Below are 20247 nucleotides of genomic sequence, written 5' to 3'. Positions count from 1 at the left end.
ATTGTTATGACCTAGAATCTGATATTGTAAGGCATTAATCCAAAAACACTTGTGTGTGCACTTGTGACTCTTCTTGCATGATTTTTATTCTACTAGCTATTCTTTTTCTGTAACCACATATACTATTAAGGGGTGTAGAAAACTGCAATTCTTCTCAGAAACAACATCCTTCAAAGAGGAATGAGCTTTGAGACAGTAGTCCATTACACTGTATAGTGCACACATAAGCATAATTACCAATGTGCACTCACAGTGAAGAATTATATGACATTGACATTGGGTTGAAGACGTGAAAACATCCATAAATGTTTGTTATGCTTTTTAAATACTGTGAAAATCATCTGTGGGTTTCAGAAAAGTCCTATATAAATACTAATTATTATAATTATTAGTATTATTTTTATTGCTAAAGGCAAATTGGCCATTTGTAAATCTAATCCTTGTTCCTTAAACAAGTTCTAACTTTTCTCTAAAAAATGTAACACCTTTAAGGCTCAAATATCAAAATCAGGCTCATCGATAGTAAATGCATTAAAATAAAAATTGCTATAAGGAATTATACTAAACCCAGCATGTTTTTATTAGTTCATCTTTAGGAAAAACTACAAACTACTGCCTACTCTATAAAATCTGAGCCTTCACTTTTCCCTTACATTTAAAGAGAATTCTGTGTTCTATATTGCCAAAACAATAGGATCTCTCTCTTATGATTACAATTAAAAAAGAAAATGAAATGAGCTGAACAAATGAATGAAAAAAAAACATATCGAATGAGTAAGTTAACTGCATTAGACTGCATGTTTGACTGATGCCTGTCAAAAGGTAGGATGACACCTAGCAGGAATATGAATACTAAAGATCGGCATCAACTAGTGGGGTACACACACACTTGGCTAAAAAGCTGATGACCTGTGCTTGAGATTCTATTACGCCAACAGATTTCTGCAATGAATTCAAAAGACAAAGTCGGCTCCCAGCTGTGACATCTGGAGGCCAGTCTTGTTAGTCACGGCAAGAATTTCAAAGTCTGTCTAACAGGCTCAGCCTTGATTAAGCTTATCTTTCATTGACAATGCTTATAAATGCCACGGAATTCTTCTTCTTCATAAAGACTCTTTTGTAAATGTGCCAGGAGTGTCCGTCACCTTTTAGTGTAAGCACAGAATTGACCCAGAAGCAGTTTTTTTTTTAAATGTTAGGATATTAAAAAGTGGGCAGATGAGGCTAAATTTCGTTCAATTAAAAAGTCGGGGGGTGGGTGGGAACTGTTACCAGGTGTGTCTACCCAGAAATATAGCCATTGTGAAACACGTCTTTCAGCCCACACTGACATCTAGTGTACTATAGGAGGTGGCTGGCTAGCACTGAATCACAGGAAAAGAGACAAGACTCTATGAGAAGAGAATGTGTTAAGATGGGAATGAGAAAGCCTGAGAGTAACTGGTATAGTGCTTGTGAAAGACAACTTAATGGAGAAGGCATTTGGATAATAAGGGATCTTGAGGGTTCGAAGTTTACCAAGGTGTTTGTGCCAGATTTGTATATAATCTGTTATGAAAAGCTCTTGAAAGAGGTACTCATTGACATAAAAAGCATAAAGAAGTCATCTGCAAGATGAGACTAATAACCTGACTGCTGAGTGCTTAACAACGGTCAAAAAAGGGTTATGGTGGACTTTAACATTTACAGTTTTTCCTTAAAACATTTACTGTTTTACCCATAGGTAATTGACTTCCCAAAGGAGGTTTATCAGGCAATCCCACTGGTAGATGAGCTCAAACAAGCTGGAAGGAAGCCCCAGAAAAGTGAGAGACTAGCACATTACCACAGCTACTCTCACTAGGATGAGCAACTGAAAAGTTAAGTGATGCAACTTACTAATCACAACAGCCTAGCAACTGTCCGAGTTGGAGTCTTACAGGCAAAATTTCTTAGTTAGCAATGCTAGTTACAGTTCCAAGCTGCACACTAGAAACTCACAAATGAGTTCAATCTTTTCTTGATTCACCATCTTAGGAACTGTTCATTTCATTAAGTATCACTGAGGCTAGAAAGCAACACCAAGAATACATCATTCAGAAATTGAAATAAGCTAATTTCATTCAGCAAGAGCCTTTATTACCACAAATGTCCTCTGAATCTGTGAATGTGTACTGGGTGCCTTAAGAACGGAGTGACATTACTATTGTGATCTTTTTTCTTCATTTCTTAAGCCTCAAACTAAATTTGCTCCAAAAATATGATTACAAGAAGTAATACACAATTTTCCATACATGACTACATAAAAGACCTCAGTGAATTTTCAGTTTTAATATGCCTGGTCCATGTCTGGGTACAGTTGGGCTTCTTCAGGTGCATCGGTTTCCTCTTACATCTCCAAGCTACTGTATGTAGGTTATGCTAACCAGAGTCAGTAAATGTCTCAGTGTTTAGGAAGGCTGGTTCCTGTCCTAAGTCAGATACTTTACCATATCATGTAGTTTTCTGTGATCCTCCTCTGGTATACACAAGTTAACAAAATACATGGTTGATTGATTTGATGTGGCGTAGTAGTTAATGCTGTTTCATCAAAGGTCCAGGGATTGAGTTTGCCTTCTATCTTGGTGAATGTTTACGTGACCTTTGCATTGGGTACTTCGTGTCCACACAATATTATAAATGAAAAGAGGGGGAAAGGTGATTTCAGTGACGGTGATTCACACTTTCATTATCTCTCTCTCTCTCCGCAAATTGACTGACAAAAGTCAAGTAGGAAATAGGCAACCCGCTTGAAAAGTTCGATTCAAATGTGAAACCATTAGCTGTGTTAATTCATTGCACACCATTATAAAAACAAGCAAAAATTGGCATATCGACAGAAGTTAAGGAATGCTGTAGCACCATCAGCACCCCACCTCTCACATCTATAGGAACTGTGCAGTTTGTGTGATGCTAATCTGCACTCCTGCATAAAGTATGATGGGGAGGTACAATAACTTAATAGTTTTCTAGCGTAAAGACTGCACTCAGTAGCACAGTGACGCCAATTCTCATCTTTGCTACGTGTTTGCAGCAAAAAGGAGAAAAGCACTCATAGTTGTTTAACCAACTCCTTCAGCTACCAGCTTTCTCACCGGCTTACTGAGGGATGTTTGTTCTTTTAGCTCATCTTGTGGAGAAAGGCTGTGTCTAATCCCCAATTTACTGAATTTACCTCTAACTTCTGCAATCTCAGAGAGGATGACTAGAGGGAGAAGGAACTTTACCCTGAGTGATTCATCTCCAGTGACATCTACACTGATGAATTTCATTTCTGGTTGGAACTGAGTGATGGGCAACAATGAGTACAGAAAGGACCTAGAGATAGGGTTCTCCCTTAGGCCATTTTTGAAAGGCACATTGTAAATCATCAGTGGTCATTGTTGAAAGCAACACAACACACATGGTAACATCACCTTCAAGGACACCATAAAATGTGTTTTTTCCAACACATCACATGCACCTCTCATCAATACTGAAGTTTAATGAAACAACACAACTATTAGGAGGTCTGCAAGGTTTCTCAACCTGAATACAAATAAATACAATCTTTTAGTTATTTAGACAATCTTAAGATACCAGGATTGCACCAATCACGCAGTCATAATCATATTACATTTGACTAGGAGCATCTAACAGAATAACACCTCTCAGAAAAACATATACACCTTTACATCATATTTAAGCAAGCCATGTAGTTAGTAGTGCACATACTACTTGCTGACCTTTTTACAATAAATTAGGAAAACCTGTCCCTTAATCTCTCCTTTGTGAATTTTTTTCCTTATATCAGTGTCAACATCTGTGCAAAATTTGGTGGAGATCAGATGGCACAATTTTTCATTTTTCACAGTGTGCTTTATTGATTGCTTACAAAAAAAAAATAAAAAGAATTTAGTGAAATATGGTAGCATATTAAGGTCTATTTTTACACATTATATGAAAGACATTTACATAAGCTCAGCAGTGGCCAGCTTTTGCTTTGTCTTCTAATTTTATTCATATTGTTACAATTTACATTACCTGGAAACTACAAACATCCCATAGTTGAAAATTTAAACTACTTTGAGTCAGGCTCATTTTAAATTAATTTTGCCTTAGACTCTATGGACTTGCTTTCATTGGTGAGATGGTTTGATAGATCTGTTTTGCACCTTTCCTATCTGAGCACCAAAATCATTTTATAAGGATGTTTCTGTATTTAGCTGCATGTGCAAATTCAGTTATCCCAGGGCATTTCTGCTGTTGTATTTCACCAAATCTGTAATTTATTGGGCAATTTAACTTGCTCTGTCTTTTTTATATTTACTCTATCATTGGAATTCATACATTACATATTCAATTGAAAGAATGCTCACTCCATCTAAACTAAATTACAATAAAAAATTCTCATTTGAAAAATGTCAGGCTAAGATCCTGTAGTCAATGGACCTGTGTTGGTCAACAGATAGTTAATAGATTTAAGTTACAAGGAAAAATATAAAACAAGTAGAAACAGCCACATATACTAACATAATAATAATTATTCCCTGAATACTAATAGTAGAAACCAGGTTACAGAATGCTACATAACTTACAAAAATGCGCTTGTAGTGATAAGTGAACTTCTTGACATGACTTTCAGATCTTTTGTCCACATACTTTAAACTCTCCCCCTCCTTCTTCCTCCAAACCCCAAGGTCATACTTAAAAACAATAAGTCACATTGACTTGTTCATGCAAGACAGTCCTGTGCTCTTTATAAGATTTAAATCATTCTGCTTTTCAATTTTTGGCAACACATAGTGCTGAACACCAGACTATGTCCAGAATGTTGACTTCTACATATTTTAATAAATGAAAAGTTAAATGCGGAGCTATGTGCCATATAAACCATCCACTTTTCCGGCTTCATCAAACTTATTTTAATTTCTCTGTCTCACAAACCAAGTTTGAATTATAATGTCAGTAACTGTAATAACATATTCATTCAGTTAACTTCTTTATCTAGGGCAGTGGTGTGGCAGAATGGTTAGCAGCCACCAGAACATGTTGGTCAATTCCCTCCCTGGTGCATGGTAGCAGATTGACACATATACTGTAACTCTAAATAAAGTACTGTACACAAAGACCCCATGTAGAATTACCCTTCACAAGAAAAAGGGTGAGGATCAGGTTCAATGCAAGTCAGGGTGCAAGCATAAGTGAGACAGACAAAGACACAAACCTTTGCAACAGGACCAACATAATGTACTGTAACTCCCTGATGGAGAAGATGCCAGAGCCCATACAGGAATTTAAAAAGTGCTGGCTAGTATAGCTGGACACAGTCCTAAGTAAATCACTAGCTCTGGAACTACACTTCTTGTTTAAGAGCTCAGTATTACTCTGGAGTTTTCCTCCACAGAATGCACCAGGTGGGTGTGGTAATATTCAGAGGTACCTACATGAGTGCTGCACCACTGAAGTTTGTACCAGTGCCTAAGAAGGCTGTTTCAATGTAGCCTTAGGTTCAGAGAGGGAAAGTCTGACTTTTATTTGTACAGTATACTAAAAAAAATAAAAAAAATTCAGTCTTCCTAGATACCCTGGATTAAGTGCCTGAAAAACTGCCACCTACTGACTCAAGCAGGAACTTACAGTTACACCCAGGGACGCGGTTGGGAGAGGCAGGCTGACTGACTTGTATCCATACTGTTTATACAATGTTATTGGGCTTCTGTGCTAGTAATGGACAGAATGTAGCAACTAATTATACAGTTAATAATAATCGGTATAAGCAGGGTTTAACAAACAATAATAATGTGTAAATCAAAATTATATATTTAAAGTAGATAACAGAATTAGAAAACAAAGAAAAAATATGTTGAAGAAAGTGTGTTCAGGACAAAGTACATAAATTGAGTAAGTGAAAATATTATATAGAAAAAATAATAAAAATATAGGAATAAATATATCCATCCATCCATCCATCCATTATCCAACCCGCTATTTCCTAACACAGGGTCAAGGGGGTCTGCTGGAGCCAATAGGAATAAATATATAAAACACTAAAAGGAAAATAAACAAATATCCAGAAATATAAGGTGGCAACAGAGGAACAGTGGACTAGCATGAAAACAGAGACAGATAGAATGTCCTTAATCAAAATTAATAAAGATGAGCAGAATATACCGGTAAATGGAAAAACATATGATAAAACTGAAAGATATACGCATATCCTTTCTTGGGAGATGGAAACATCGCTTGACCTTTTTAAATTACTTGAGCTTTTAAGATTTTCAAAGGCGAGTGAAACGGTGCTCCAGATGAAGAAAACTGGAAAGGCCAATTTGTATGATGCAGTATAAGAAAAGAAAACAAAAATGGAAGAAACAATAAAAAAATGATACCTGTTGTACAAGAGAAAATGTCATAGACCAGGTTACAACCAGAACATTTAAGAGGAAGGGATACGCAACTACACAGAAAAAAAAGAAAATATGGTAAATAAAGTAATAAAGAAGAGTAAAATCAGAGTGGCACAGAAAACTGAAAGGAGAAAAGTAGGTAGTCAAGTTTAATTAAGGACAAGTCAATCTTTATTTAGTCTGTAATTAGAGGAAATCCGTAGTTTAAACTTGAGAACTGGAAAAAAACAAAATTAAATGAAATTACTGAATTAAAAATAAGTGAAACATCAAAGAAATATTACAACAGAAAAACTAAGAAAAATAAACATACTGTCCTTGTCGCAATTAAATACTGTTGAAGGATTTCCATCAAAAGAGTACAATAGATGTGCATGTTGGGAAAGGGAACTCAAAAAAAGCAGGTGAAATCATTTAGGAATAGAACTAAAGCTATAATTAAGAGTGAATCTGGGATAGAGGTCCCATTTATTAATATAATTATGAAAAAAATGTAATGAACCAAGATCACCATTTCAAATAAGAAAAATATCATCAATATATTGTAACCATATATAATATGTTCAGAAAAAACATTGTCACAGGAAGAAAGTATTTATTTTTTTGAATTGGACACACAAAATATTAGCAATACTATGCTAATACTAAGGCTGAACCCTCTGCTATATAGTGATGACAAAAATTGCTAAAGACAAAAAAAATTCCAATTCAAAGAATTATTGGTAAGTTTACAAATTAAATCAAAAAAGTCTTCAACATATTAAAAATTCATTGCAAGAAATCCATGAAGTGAGTAGAATCTTTTATATAGGAATATCAGAGACAGACAAATGTTGTCATGTAAAAGTTAATGAATTGTGCGTTTGCAAAACTGAATTATTGCCAGAAACCATAGGTCTGTTAGGGGAATTATTAAGATTATTGTGTATCTTTGGTAGTAGATACAAACAGGTAACCAAGGATGTAGATTGAAAAATTATTTTTGTGTCTTGGCATCAGTTAGTTCAACAGAATGAGTATGAGTAAAAATGTCATGGCAGGGTCACTTGTTAATTACCACCAGGGATAGCCCTCTAGCCCATAAATCTGGAGGGTCTTCCACAGATCCTGGCTTCACTGTGAATATGCTAGGGAGCTGGTGAATGTACTTGTGTTTATTGTGATTTTTGTGAATTATCAGACCTCCGATTTTTCGACTTTCTGCTCTGTTTTTTGGTCTTTCTTTTGGATTCAATATTGGCACTTTGTTCGACTTGGACTGCCTGTCTCTGCTAATTCCATTTTGCCTTTGTGCTCCATGGAACTTCATTGCGATTGGAATCCTTTTAGTGAGGAACAAATCTTTAATTTTATAAAGATTCACTGTTTGCGCTTATTACTTGCTGGGGCTTGACGGTGATATCCCCCTCGAATGGGCATTATTGTAAGTGTTTGGAACTCTTTTGTGCTTGAGACAACAAGTCCATGACAAATAAGGATTTAATTAAAGTTATAATGTGGGGAGTGGCATCTTTTTTAATAATTCATAACAGGAGCAATCATTAAATTGTATGAAACCTTCATTAATGTAAGTAGAGGTATTCAATACAACAATATTTATTCTTTTTTTCAATTTAACTAGAAATTTCCATAGTGCTCTATATAGATTATCTCAGGATTTTGTATATAGCTGTATATTTCTTTAATATCATTATATAGTTTTGGTGTTTTCTGTATGTTCATGCTATTGCTGTATTTTCCTGTCTACTATTTATACTTATATGTTTAATTAATTGAATTATGATTACTAAACTCAACTTATGATTGACTTATTACTTACTAGAAGCATATTAGTCCTCTGTTGCCACCCTGCATTTCTGTACATTTGTTTATTTTCCTTATATCTTCAGTGTTTCTTCTGTGTACAATAGCTATATTTTAAAATGTGTTTTAAAATCTGATATTTAATCAAGCTGACGAATATGAGAGGGAAAAGAATTCCTGAGTGGAGCACTATGAGAGACGCTCAAGCTCCTATAGCACAGAGTTTGATGTGTGGTACAGAAAGTACAGCTGCAGATGAGGATCTGAGTGAGCAAGAGGAGTGTCAGTCTGTAGGATATCAGTGAGGCTGTGAAAAGCTTTAAATCTTCAGAGCGGTATTTTGTATTATTTTCTGTAGTTAACTGGGAGCCAGTGAAGTCGAGAGAGAATAGGTGTAGTATGTTCAGTAGATTTAGAACAGCAGGTTATTATCCTTTATATTCATTGCATTGCAGCAGTTCAACTAACACAATGAAACAGATATAAATGACATGCTTCGCCACAATATGTTACATTTGCATAAACTGTACAACAGAAGAATAACAAATAAGTGTCATAAAAGTTACTTTTCAGTTTCTTGTGAAGGGACTTTGAATGTCTGGTCCTGTACTGACACCTTCCCTACTGTAGCTCAGCAGCATGTTTCAGAATGTAATACAATGATTTATGATGAAGCTCTAGCCAGAAAAAATATTCATTCAGTCTTTTCTTTACTGGTTCCTCAATACACTGCACTCTCTCCCAAGCCTAAGTGTTTAAATGGTTAGATTATCAATAGCAGCAAGGATCTTTCACTTGCCCAACAAGGTCACTGTGCCTCAGCGTTGGACTTCAAGACGGACCCTATATAAACATCCATCCATCATCCAACCCGCTATATCCTAACTACAGGGTCACAGGGGTTTGCTGGAGCAAACAAGGCAGGAAATAAACCCTGGGCAGGGCACCAGCCCACTGCAGGGCACACACACCCCCACACACCAAGCACATACTAGGGACAATTTACAATGCACCTAACCTGCATGTCTTTGGACTGAGGAAGGAAACCAGAGCACCCGGAAGAAACCCACACAGGGAGGACCCGGGAAGCGAACCTGGGTCTCCTAACTCCGAGGCAGCAGCGCTACCCACTGCGCCACCGTACCGCCCCCTATATAAACAAACAACATTAATTCTATATAGTGTTATACAGAGGCACTAAATAAACACAGATACACAATACAACTCTTTATATGTACTTTTATAACTGAAGCAGGATAACATGACTTGCTCTGTGTCACAAAGTGGATTGGAAGTAGGACCTCGCACAGCAACCTTATGAATTTGAAACCAACTTCCCAGCTGCTACAGCATAAAGCTAGTCACTGCAATCTGTGAACTTACAACCTTGAAACAGCATCCCACATACCCTGGACACACTGTCTGACACTCACTACAACCCCAATGTATATGCTGTGGTGGATATTATTAGCCCAGTCCATTAATTGAATATCTATGTTTTCTTTGGCCTGAGGCATCCTTGTTATTCTATTGAGTACACTGTATTCATGGGTATAGACTGAAGGCCCAGACTTGCATCTTTAGACACACCCTGTGTTTGGGTTACCTCAGTATTACATACAGTATAAAGGAAAAGCCATACAGTGACACTAGAAGTCCCTCACTTCCTACTCAAATGAATTAGAGGAAATCGATACGTGTTGGTTATGAAAAGTTTTCTGGGCAGACAGAGAAATGATTACATTAAGGTTTAGGGAGAGACCTATATCCACAACAAGAAGCACAGGGCTTCTTTAAAGTCACAAAATCACTACATAAAACCAAACAAAACTCCTGTAGTGTCAGTAGCTGCTGAAGACAGCACGTCACGCTTCCAAATGTAGTTTGTCTCTTCTCTTTCAGATTATACAAAGACTCTGGCAAAAGCATTAGCCAAAAGCAATCCTTCAGTCCCAAACATTCATAAAAATGTAACAAACCTGTTTATTTAGCTAATAGCAGAATGCACTCAATATCTCATCCGAGAGAGAGAGAGTGGTTAGGAGCATGTGCTGATAGCATATTGATGCACCCATCATACAACAAAACACCCAGACTGGGACCAGAGTGCATCTGTGCAACAGTGGCTGGAGTGCCAATCCTGCTACCATCCCCTAACTTTTCCCTGTAAGTTGAAGGACCTGCTTGCAGGATTGGATTCAAGTTAACATCATACAGGACGAAGCAATTGCAGGTTAAGTGCCTTGCTCAAGGGTGGCACAGTGGCGCAGTGCCTCGCAGTAAGGAGACCTGGGGCCTCCCTGTGTGAAGTTTGCATGTTCTCCCCATGTCTGTGTGGGTTTCCTCCGGGTGCTCCGGTTTCCTCTCACTGTCCAAAGACATGCAGGTTAGGTGGATTGGCGATCCTAAATTGTCCCTAGTGTGTGCTTGGTGTGTGAGTGTGTGTGCCCTGCGGTGGGCTGGCGCCCTGCCCAGGGTTTGTTTCCTGCCTTGCGCCCTGTGTTGGCTAGGATTGGCTCCAGCAGACCCCCCGTGACCCTGTAGTTAGGATATAGCAGGCTGGATGATGAATGGATGCCTTGCTCAAGGGCCCAATGGAGTAGAGTCACTTCTGGCATTTACGGGATTTGAACCTGCAATTTGAACCTTCCAATTACTGGCACAGATACCTAGCCTCAGACCCACCATTCTTATCCAAACGTTTAAACAAAACACTTCAATAAGTGGTTGATACTGTATAGCCAGAAAAGTCCCTTTGAATTATGCTTTATATATAATTTAATGTGCTCTTTTTTTGACACACACACACACTTTAACATATAGATTCAGCCTGTATTTATACACCCTTATCAGACCCTAGGAAAAGACATACTAATGCTTCAAACTATAACAATAATTTTTAAGCTGTAAGAAAATGTCCTTTTCAAATGAAAACATGTAAATGGGTACAAAACATGGTGTAGCACTATATTTTCTGCCAAAATGTATCAGCTACAAACAACTGGAGTTGTCTAACTTGGAAAACAGAGTATGTGGAGAAAACCTATGCCGTCACAATTAGAAGCACTGCAAAATCCACATAAGACAGAAATAAGAGTGGGGCTGAACTTGTGTCTCTAAAGATTTGATCATGCAGCAATGATCCTAATATCACTGTGCCACCCCACAACACAAAACTATTGAATGTAACTCAGTCTGATATTCTACCAATTGAGCTAAAAATCCAACTATAATAATGTGTTTAGCATTCAGCTATTTGAGAAATTAAACAATGCAACAACGAATTAGGTAGTTTCATTGTTGTCCTGGCACTTGTTTCAGCACGTTTAGTTAAATCCTGAGGAATAATACTTTCAAGTACAAAAATTTATTTTAAAACTGCACATAAATTATGGAAAGAGATCAAGTAAGTTCCCATGTATCAAATTATTAGTTGTTACCTAAGATAAACAAGACCAAGTATTAAATAGAAAAGTATAATATAACCACAGGAGACAAAGCTAGAGAAAATAACACAATCAGTTAATTAAATATACCAGTCCACTCTATAAACAGCTGAATCGAACTGCAGCTGGCACAGATGAATTAGAGCTCCACTCACATTCTACTATGGATATATGGGAAAGCACAATGACCAAACAAAAAAAAAAAAAAAAGAATGTATGTTCACCTCAGAGAATACATTGCATTGAAAATAAAACCAAATAGCTCTGCAAAATGCAGCACAAAAATAAAAGAACTTGCAGATCACACCCGAAAGGATACTCCGTCTATAGTTGCAGCCAAATGCTGTATAACACAAAAGTAAGAAGCTTCCCTTATTTTGAAACAATGTACTGTACAAGATCCAGAGGAAAGAAAGATACGGAAAAAGATTATCCGCTGTGGCAACCCGTAACGGGAGTAACCGAAAGAAGAAGAAGTACTGTACTTGAGATAGATGCAAACGATTTCACGAATTGTACGCGAAAACGCAATTAATCATAAAATTGGTACAGCAACAAAAAATAGTATAAATGCTAGGCTTTATTTTTTCTTTCCTTACCTTCTGGATGAATTACCAACTTCATTTTGCGTTTCCACGGCGCTGTTCATTTTAAGTCGAGCGCGAACCATCAGTGCATTTCTTGGCGTAGGGGCTTCTGGGCTGTTTCAAAGCTAATCTGCATTCAGTTTAGTACCGGCACTTAATAAATAAGTAACGACTCGTCGGCGAGAAAAGCCTAGGTTCCTGAAAAAAGATATTCATAGGTCAAGTTATTGATTCTGGTCGTTACTACGATTTACGAGTTCGCGTTGTTTTTGTATAGATAGGCTTTATTTCCATGTTTCTCATTCCAGTGGACTAAAAAGAGAAGGGTTCGGCTGCAGGTTGAAGACTCGGCCTTCCACGCCATAGGCCTTTTTGGCATACTTGTACATAAATGTAGTTGGATCTGCTATTAATCTTTTCACCTCACTTCTAAAAATATTCATCCCGCATTAACCGGCACTACACTAACATATAATTTATTTTGTATTACTTGGTACGTCTATATACAGCCTCAGTAAGACATCGTTTGATGACATAATTATTTTAAAAGATCAGCAATATTTTAGAAAAACCTCAAAAGTTTAGACAGTGGCTTCGACAAGTGATCCTCGTAACGTTTAGCTAATGTCATAAAGTCTTCTTGCTGCGTTTGTGTCATCTTAATATTTACATTTTAAAACATTCTTGCACTTTGAAAACGTAACAATTCTATAAATATCTTAATACAACTGTTCAAAAAAGTTGCGCCTTCTTACCTAATCCCACTTATTCTCACGATAACTGTCTTCAACTTTGCCGCCTTCCAGCTAAATCTAATGCATAAGTGCATTAAGATACCTGATTTATGACCAGTGTAAATTTCTACCTAAAGTGTAATGTAATGGGTTTCGACAAGATCTGCAAATAAACAAATTTAATGTAAAACTACGAACACAGGTAACTGTTATTTATACCTACAGGTTTACAACGTCTATCTGTATATTGACCCGCCATCGTAACCTCACGTACGGCGTAAAATAAGAAAGACCAACTGAGGACGCCATCTGTGTGGCTCTGCATGCTGCCCTCTCGCAATTTTTAAGTTGAGGGAAATCATTTAGAGTGATTGGGTGCAATTCACTTTTTTTTTTACTGAAGTAAATCTATTTTTTAAGTTCTTCTTTTTTGGCAGTTGGAAAGCCATCTAACTGGAAAGTTCGACCGAAAGAATATACGAACGGCCCCTCAAACACAGCACATGAACAACCTAAAATATTAAGTTAAATTAAATAGGATTTTTACGTTTATTCCCTCCACCATAACTTAATTTGGTACAAACATTTTTTTTTACTTTGATTGAGATCTGAAACCAAATATTTCAAGCTGCAACACTGAATGACTAATCTTAACTTGCTTGAAAGAGAAAATTTACGTTGAATGAACAACATCAATGTTATACTTTTTTCAGTGCACTTGCTCCATCCATATGCAACTGGTTACTGGATTTTCTCACCAACCGCCCCTAGTCTGTCAGGATGGGCAAACACACATCCTCCACCCTTACCCTGAGCACTGGTGTGCCTCAAGGATGTGTACTAAGTCCCCTTCTCTATGCACTCTTCACCCATGACTGTCAACCCATCCACCAAGCAAACATTACTGTTAAATTTGTGGATGATACGACTGTCATTGGGCTTGTAACAGACAACAATGAAGCTGCATATAGGGAAGAGTTTCAGAATCTGACAGCATGGTCCAACACCAACAACCTGGTCTTAAATACCAAAAAGACCAAAGAAGTTATTCTGGACTTTAGGACCACCAAAAAGACCAATCACAGTCCGATAACAATCAATGCAGATGCTGTGGAGAGAGTTTCCAGCTTTAAGTTTCTAGGAGTCACCATCTCAGAGGACCTGTCCTGGACTGATAACAGCTTGGCTATAACAGGCAAAGCACAACAACGCCTCTATTTTCTCAGGAAGCTAAGGAGAGCTGACCTTAATTTCTATAGATACACTATACAGAGTATCTTAACTAACTGCATGATGGCCTGGTTCAACAGCTGTACCAAGGCTGCTAAAGAAGCCCTGCAGTGGGTCGTAAAAACAGTAGAGACCATTATTGGGACTGAACTGCCATCACTCGAACTCTCGTATAAGACTCGCTGTGTGAGAAGGGCCAAAAACATTCTCAAGGACAAAACTCATCCTGGAAATTGTTTGTTTGAGCTCCTCCCGTCAGGAAGATGCTTTAGGTCAATCCTTGTATGCACAGACTAAAAAATTGCTTTTTCCCATCTGCCATAAACTTTCTAAACTCTGAATCTCCTCAGTCTGAGATCATTTTTAATTGAACATGTGCAATAAGCTATATTGGTAATGTGCATAATACTAATGTAATACAATATATAATATGTAATGTACTATTCATTAACAGGTGCAATAACAATGTATGCTGCTGTACTTTGAGCAATAATAATTTGCTCTGGTTACTTGATCACTTAACACTGTATATGACATATTTGGAATTATTTGACTTTTCTTTAAATGCACCTTGGGGCTGAAAGATTACGATATTCCGTTGTCATTATAAATTACATAAAAAATTGAATTGTTTATCCCTGATATAAGAAGGTGTTCTTCATATATCACATTAGTGTAATCAAATACAAATGTATACAAAATTATCATCCCTATATTTGCATTTCTCACTCCAGTGGTGTAAGTGATAGACATTAGGTCTACTTTGTTTCTCCAAATCTGGTGTGTTTATGTACTTACTTTACTATTGGCAATGTATACATTTCCTAATATGAACCTGTGTGGTCAGGGACATATTCAGTTTTCATGAAGCCTTTTATCTTGTGCATTCACATCATATAATCATTTTTACTTGCAAATATATCCACAGATCCATCCATTTTTCCTAATCATTTCTTTAATACAGGGATATGGAGCTATTCTTGGGTGAGACAATCATTAAAACCAAGTCAAAAAGAATTACCAGTTATTTAGAGGACGAAGTCCAGAGAAAATTCATATAAATACTGGAAGAAGGTGCCAGCTGCACACAGGTAACCTGGATATGAGTCACTTGTTATAAACACAAACTGCCAAGAGCAAAGAAATTTCAGAGGAATGTGTTTCCACTCTATCACAAAATAAAACCAACAATCTTCTTAATATATTTAAACATGACATGTTAAATGTCCAAGTGTTTCATAATACTTGCTAACTTTTCCTGCTTCCAATAATGATTGCTATGCAAACAAACCCTTCATCTATTTTCCTTTTTTTTCTGTAGTACAGAGTCAAAAGTAGACAACATCTGTCTTGGCAGCATTGGGCAAGACACCAAAACCAGCTGTGCACAGGGTGCCAGTATATCACAGGGAACAATCAGTCACATCAGGTCAGCTTTTAGAGCCACCACCTTACATGTCATAATTGACTGAAACCCACCATCTGCTGAAACGTAAATCATTTTCTCCATTGTAGTAATATAACAAGACGCCGTCAGACTACACAATGATTCTGCACCCTGACAAACAAACTCATACTTAAATACAGTGTTCCAACTTTAAGTCACCATGAGCAGACCTTTAAAATGTGAAAGGTGGCCACAGCAGCATTACTTTAATTAATATCTTTCAAAGAACATTTAATTAATAATAAAATAAGAAAAATGAATTACCAATATGTCCTACACTGTATATAGTGATCGTATTGTAGGAGTATGTTGCATTATAATGAAAAAACAAATTATCTTATTAACTACACTATATCCACCTACAAAAAATGTCTCCCAATTTCAACAAAAACCAGTTAGGTTTTTATAAGACTGTCTTTGCGTAATTTTTTCTATACTACAAGATACAATTCCTAAGATAGTTTCCTGAGCCCAGTCCTTTTGTATAGGCAGAGCTATTCAGTGCATCTCTTTCAACTGCCTTGTTTCTGAATTCTCAAAGCACTTTGCCTCTTTTTAAGATTAATCTGCCAGGTCTTTCCTGCAGTGCATGACTAAAATGATCTGGTTTTATTAATGAGCAGCAGTGTTTTAGCAGAAAGTCTGAGAGCCTGCATTTAAAGACACTGGGACAAGTGTACTGCAGTATTGTATGCACTTGCCACTGCTCAGTATGTGACAAGGCTGTCTGTGTACACAGAGCCCAGAAGGCATTTGAAGGCTGGATGAACACAATGTGGCCCAGGACTCAGAACGAGTTGCCAAGATGAGTCTCCAGAAGCCCTTCCTTAATTTTATCTGATAAAATACTAGTGGCAAGCATTCAGAAAGTCCAAGGGGAGTATTTCTGTCAGTGGTGTGGAATTTTGTGTGTCTGACATAGATACACACAACTGGCTCACAATAATGCAAGATTTTCATGGTAAGTACCTACATAACAAATGTAGAACACTAAGGAGCCTAAATCTGCTCTGACAGGAACAGTACACCAACCTGGAATGAGCCTCAAACCATGGCAGAAGTTTGCTAAAGCACAACCATGCTCATGCAAGGGTAATTTAGAACTCCCATTAAAGCATGCATTTGATCTAAAATTAAGAGCATGGTGCAAAGTCTGGAGTCAAATGGAAACTGAAAATACTGTGTGCCAGTACGTACCAACACACACCTTCAGGTATTTGTTCTCATTCAGAAATAGACATAATCAATGCCATTGCTGCATATATTTTCTTTCATGGTCAAACACACACACAATTTTATATGCACACACTCTGAATCAAGCTGTCTCACTCCTTGCACATGCACAACATCAATTTTCATACTCATGCAGAAAAGCAGCTGTTTGTATATGAAGTTCTGTGATTGGAACCAACAAATACATTTATTCAAAAGTTTAATCTCTTGAGCCCTTTAATTCAGACACATGTAGAAACACAACTTAATGTAAGTACATGTACTTCATATATATATATATATATATATATAAAAAACTAATATATGTAATACTCATGAGACCAAACTGACAGCATTAACAAGGGAACACATGTTTATGCGAACAGATACAGCCTAATGCACAGAGCTATTTAGTTAAATAAAAGGTTAAACTGCTCATAAACACATTCAAACACAGTCTATTAGAATATACAGTATATCAATAAATAATTAAATCATTATTTTATTTAGCATCATTCAGTGACAGCACCATCATACACTTTACAAACCACACAAGAGTAACAAACAGAGCAATACAGCAACGGGCTCCTGTATAGTTGAACATATATGGTTAAAGTGTGCAAAAAAATACAAGAAAGTCTACAATGTGGCTAACACAGGCTCTTCACATTCATATTCATTCCAGTATGCCTGCTGATGAATCAGTATGCCCTCATAACCTTCAGTTCTTATATTAATTTTCACAGTATCCCAATGCAACACAAACACTCCTGGTTATGAAGGTACAAAATGGCACAGAAACAAATATGTTTAAACATGAACCCATAAAAAATATTATGTAAAGCATGGCACAATGTGCGGATTTTTAGGTACGTGATATGATGGTATTATTTTCTATCCATGATTGAGACAGCTGGCAAACTCCGTATACATGAATCGATCAGGCGGATAAAGGAACAGAGTGTAGAGCTATGAGGCTGTAACGCTGAACACTGCGCCACCGTACCGTCTGCAGTTAGCTTAGTAGTTAAAAATAAGCTTATGGCGCATCTTACATTAAAGATTCAATTAGTTTTAAACATATTTTACTTTTTTCATCAATGCATTCCGTCGTAAAAAGTGAGGTGGTGAAAGTAAATACAGGGCACTTACATATAAATATTTTTCACGAGAGGTCGCGGTATAGCATAATGTGATTAGCACACTCTACTAGCCCTAAATGACTTGCGTGGTTCTGTTAATTTGGCTCATCTGAGACGCTATGCACCCGGTCCAGTCCCACGTCTTTAAAGGTCTCTGCGATTGCGATTTTCTGAACTGGTTTTTTTTTCATTGGACGTTCAAGAAATGTGCACATCGCCTTCATTCCAGTGTCATAATAGTCGTGTAATTTGCTGTCGAATAAAACGCTTTTTAAAATATACTGTATTTCCTGCATATGAATGAAGCATTTTCAACTTCCACTCTATACACGTTATATCCCAAAGTCTCTTAAACCAGTCTTACAATCCAAACGTTTTCATGATGTCTGACAAAATTAAAATGACACATTTCGATTTGACGTAATATGTAGCGAGGGGCATATCTGCTTAAATACGGTCTTCTGTTTAAATTGCTTATATTATCAAAAAAGTAAAATTAAAATATGCAAATCTTTTGAACATAGAAGATCGTAATACATTTACCACACGAAGAACGGCATTCCGGGTGGATATTTAAATCCACAGGTTTCACAATATGCATATCTTTCACTAGCCTTACCTTTCTTTTAAAGTTTTGTGCGCAACTCTGGTTAAACCTGCCTGAATCATTAAAACTGAACTTACCTATTGAGACGCATAAAGCGAGGAGCCAAAGGATAATTTGGGAATCGACCATGACTCCGGAAAAGTCTTGTTCGGAAAAGTCAAGTCTTGCTTCCTTTCCCTCCTCTGCTCAGTCCCTCCAGCTTGTGAATGATGCTGATGCTGAATCCTTGCTTGTGTTTATACGCTCGCTGTCACTCTGTTTTTCTAGCGCTGCCACACTCAAACGCGCACACACAAGCCGCCTTTCTCTGGCTCTCACACTTTTGCTGGATTGCTTGTTCTCGCTGTCTCCCAGGTCCTAATGCTCTAGACAGTCACTAAAAACGAAGTACATTACTGTCCGTTATGGAATTTTGAAACCTTACTTGAAATTTGTACACGAAATTCCGGGGTATTAGCACCGTGTGGCCCCCTTAATATATTGGTAGCATCGCAAGAAGGCGGAGCCCTTCCTGTAACCATCGGAGGCGCATACGCCCTTCGTAGGGCCCACTCACACTAAGTTATTAATATTTGCATGTATGTCTTGGAGATACAGGAAGAAACGTGAAGTATGCAGAGAAAAATCCACACAGACACGATACGTCTCTAATCAATTTGCCAACGTGCAGTGCATTTAACTTCATAGTTAAACATAATTGTATGACTTTATTTACAATTATTATTGATATGAATCTCAGCTTTATTTTTTTTGTTTTAAACACTGTGTAAATAGGTATTTTGCAATACCCTAAATTTTTCATAAGATTTAAGATGGAATTTTGCAAATATAAGTTTTATATAATTCTTGGCAAATATTGGCTTTCTTTAAGAACTATTTTTTTGTGAACACAATAGGGAAAAAAAATTGTACGTTTATAACCTTGGGTCACTTTGATTATAATTACAATGCACGGTAGAAAAATGTTTGTATTTTATAATTATCTATATACTCTTGTATTGTTTCATGTAAACCGTTTTTAAATCTTTTCATTTAGATAAAGACAATCTACATTTCATCAGGCTTTTATTGAACACAATGATTTTAAATTCATTGTCCTTGATGGAAAAGGAGAACAATCAACTCTATCAAGGGAGTAATTTGAGTCCAATGACCCAGTATGAATGACTAAGAAGTTGTATTTAAATGTGACCTGCTTTGGACTAATGCCCCGTCCAGGTTAGGTTTCTGCCTGGTGTGTTGTGTTGCCAGAATAGATGCTGGTTCTGACTGTTTGATAATGGATGCATAAATTTATGCTCCAATCATTAATAAGATTATCAGGCGTGAGTTTATCTTTAAAAATCAATTCCTGTTTGTATGTTTGTTTTTTCTTTATGAACAACTTTGTTTTTCTTGAAATTTGACATACAGATACATCTCACCGTAAGTCTGGTTTTTTTACATATAATTTAAGCTTTTCCCACCAGATGGGCAGCTCAAGCTACTAGCAAGTGACATAAAATACTACAATGTGATCTATCAAGAGAGAAGCAGCATCACACAGGTCATGGTGATGGTGTGATATTAATCACACTTGCCTCACAAGCAGGAACACCAGGGTCAATCTGAGATTAACGTCATTTTTCTCAC

At 36.9% G+C, this 20247-nt stretch overlaps 1 protein-coding gene across 2 annotated transcripts in view; it reads right to left on the bottom strand.

Moving 5' to 3' along the window:
* Positions 1-19026, bottom strand: part of ltk (leukocyte receptor tyrosine kinase) — a 165662-nt gene extending 146636 nt beyond the window's left edge. Inside the window, exon 1 of one of the 2 annotated variants that reach the window (XM_039741471.1) lies at positions 18693-19026. In XM_039741471.1, the coding sequence (XP_039597405.1) occupies positions 18693-18744 (52 nt within the window). In that variant the 5' untranslated portion in view covers positions 18745-19026. Of the gene's footprint in view, positions 1-12255; positions 13348-18692 lie in introns of those variants that run through there. The other variant, XM_039741472.1, reaches the window with a different exon arrangement.
* Positions 19027-20247: the final 1221 nt, after the last annotated feature.

Source organism: Polypterus senegalus, chromosome 18, assembly GCF_016835505.1.
Source record: "Polypterus senegalus isolate Bchr_013 chromosome 18, ASM1683550v1, whole genome shotgun sequence".
Lineage (NCBI taxonomy): Eukaryota > Metazoa > Chordata > Cladistia > Polypteriformes > Polypteridae > Polypterus > Polypterus senegalus.
The sequence above is the reverse complement of the archived record's forward strand: the minus strand, read 5'-3'. Positions and strand labels throughout refer to the sequence as shown.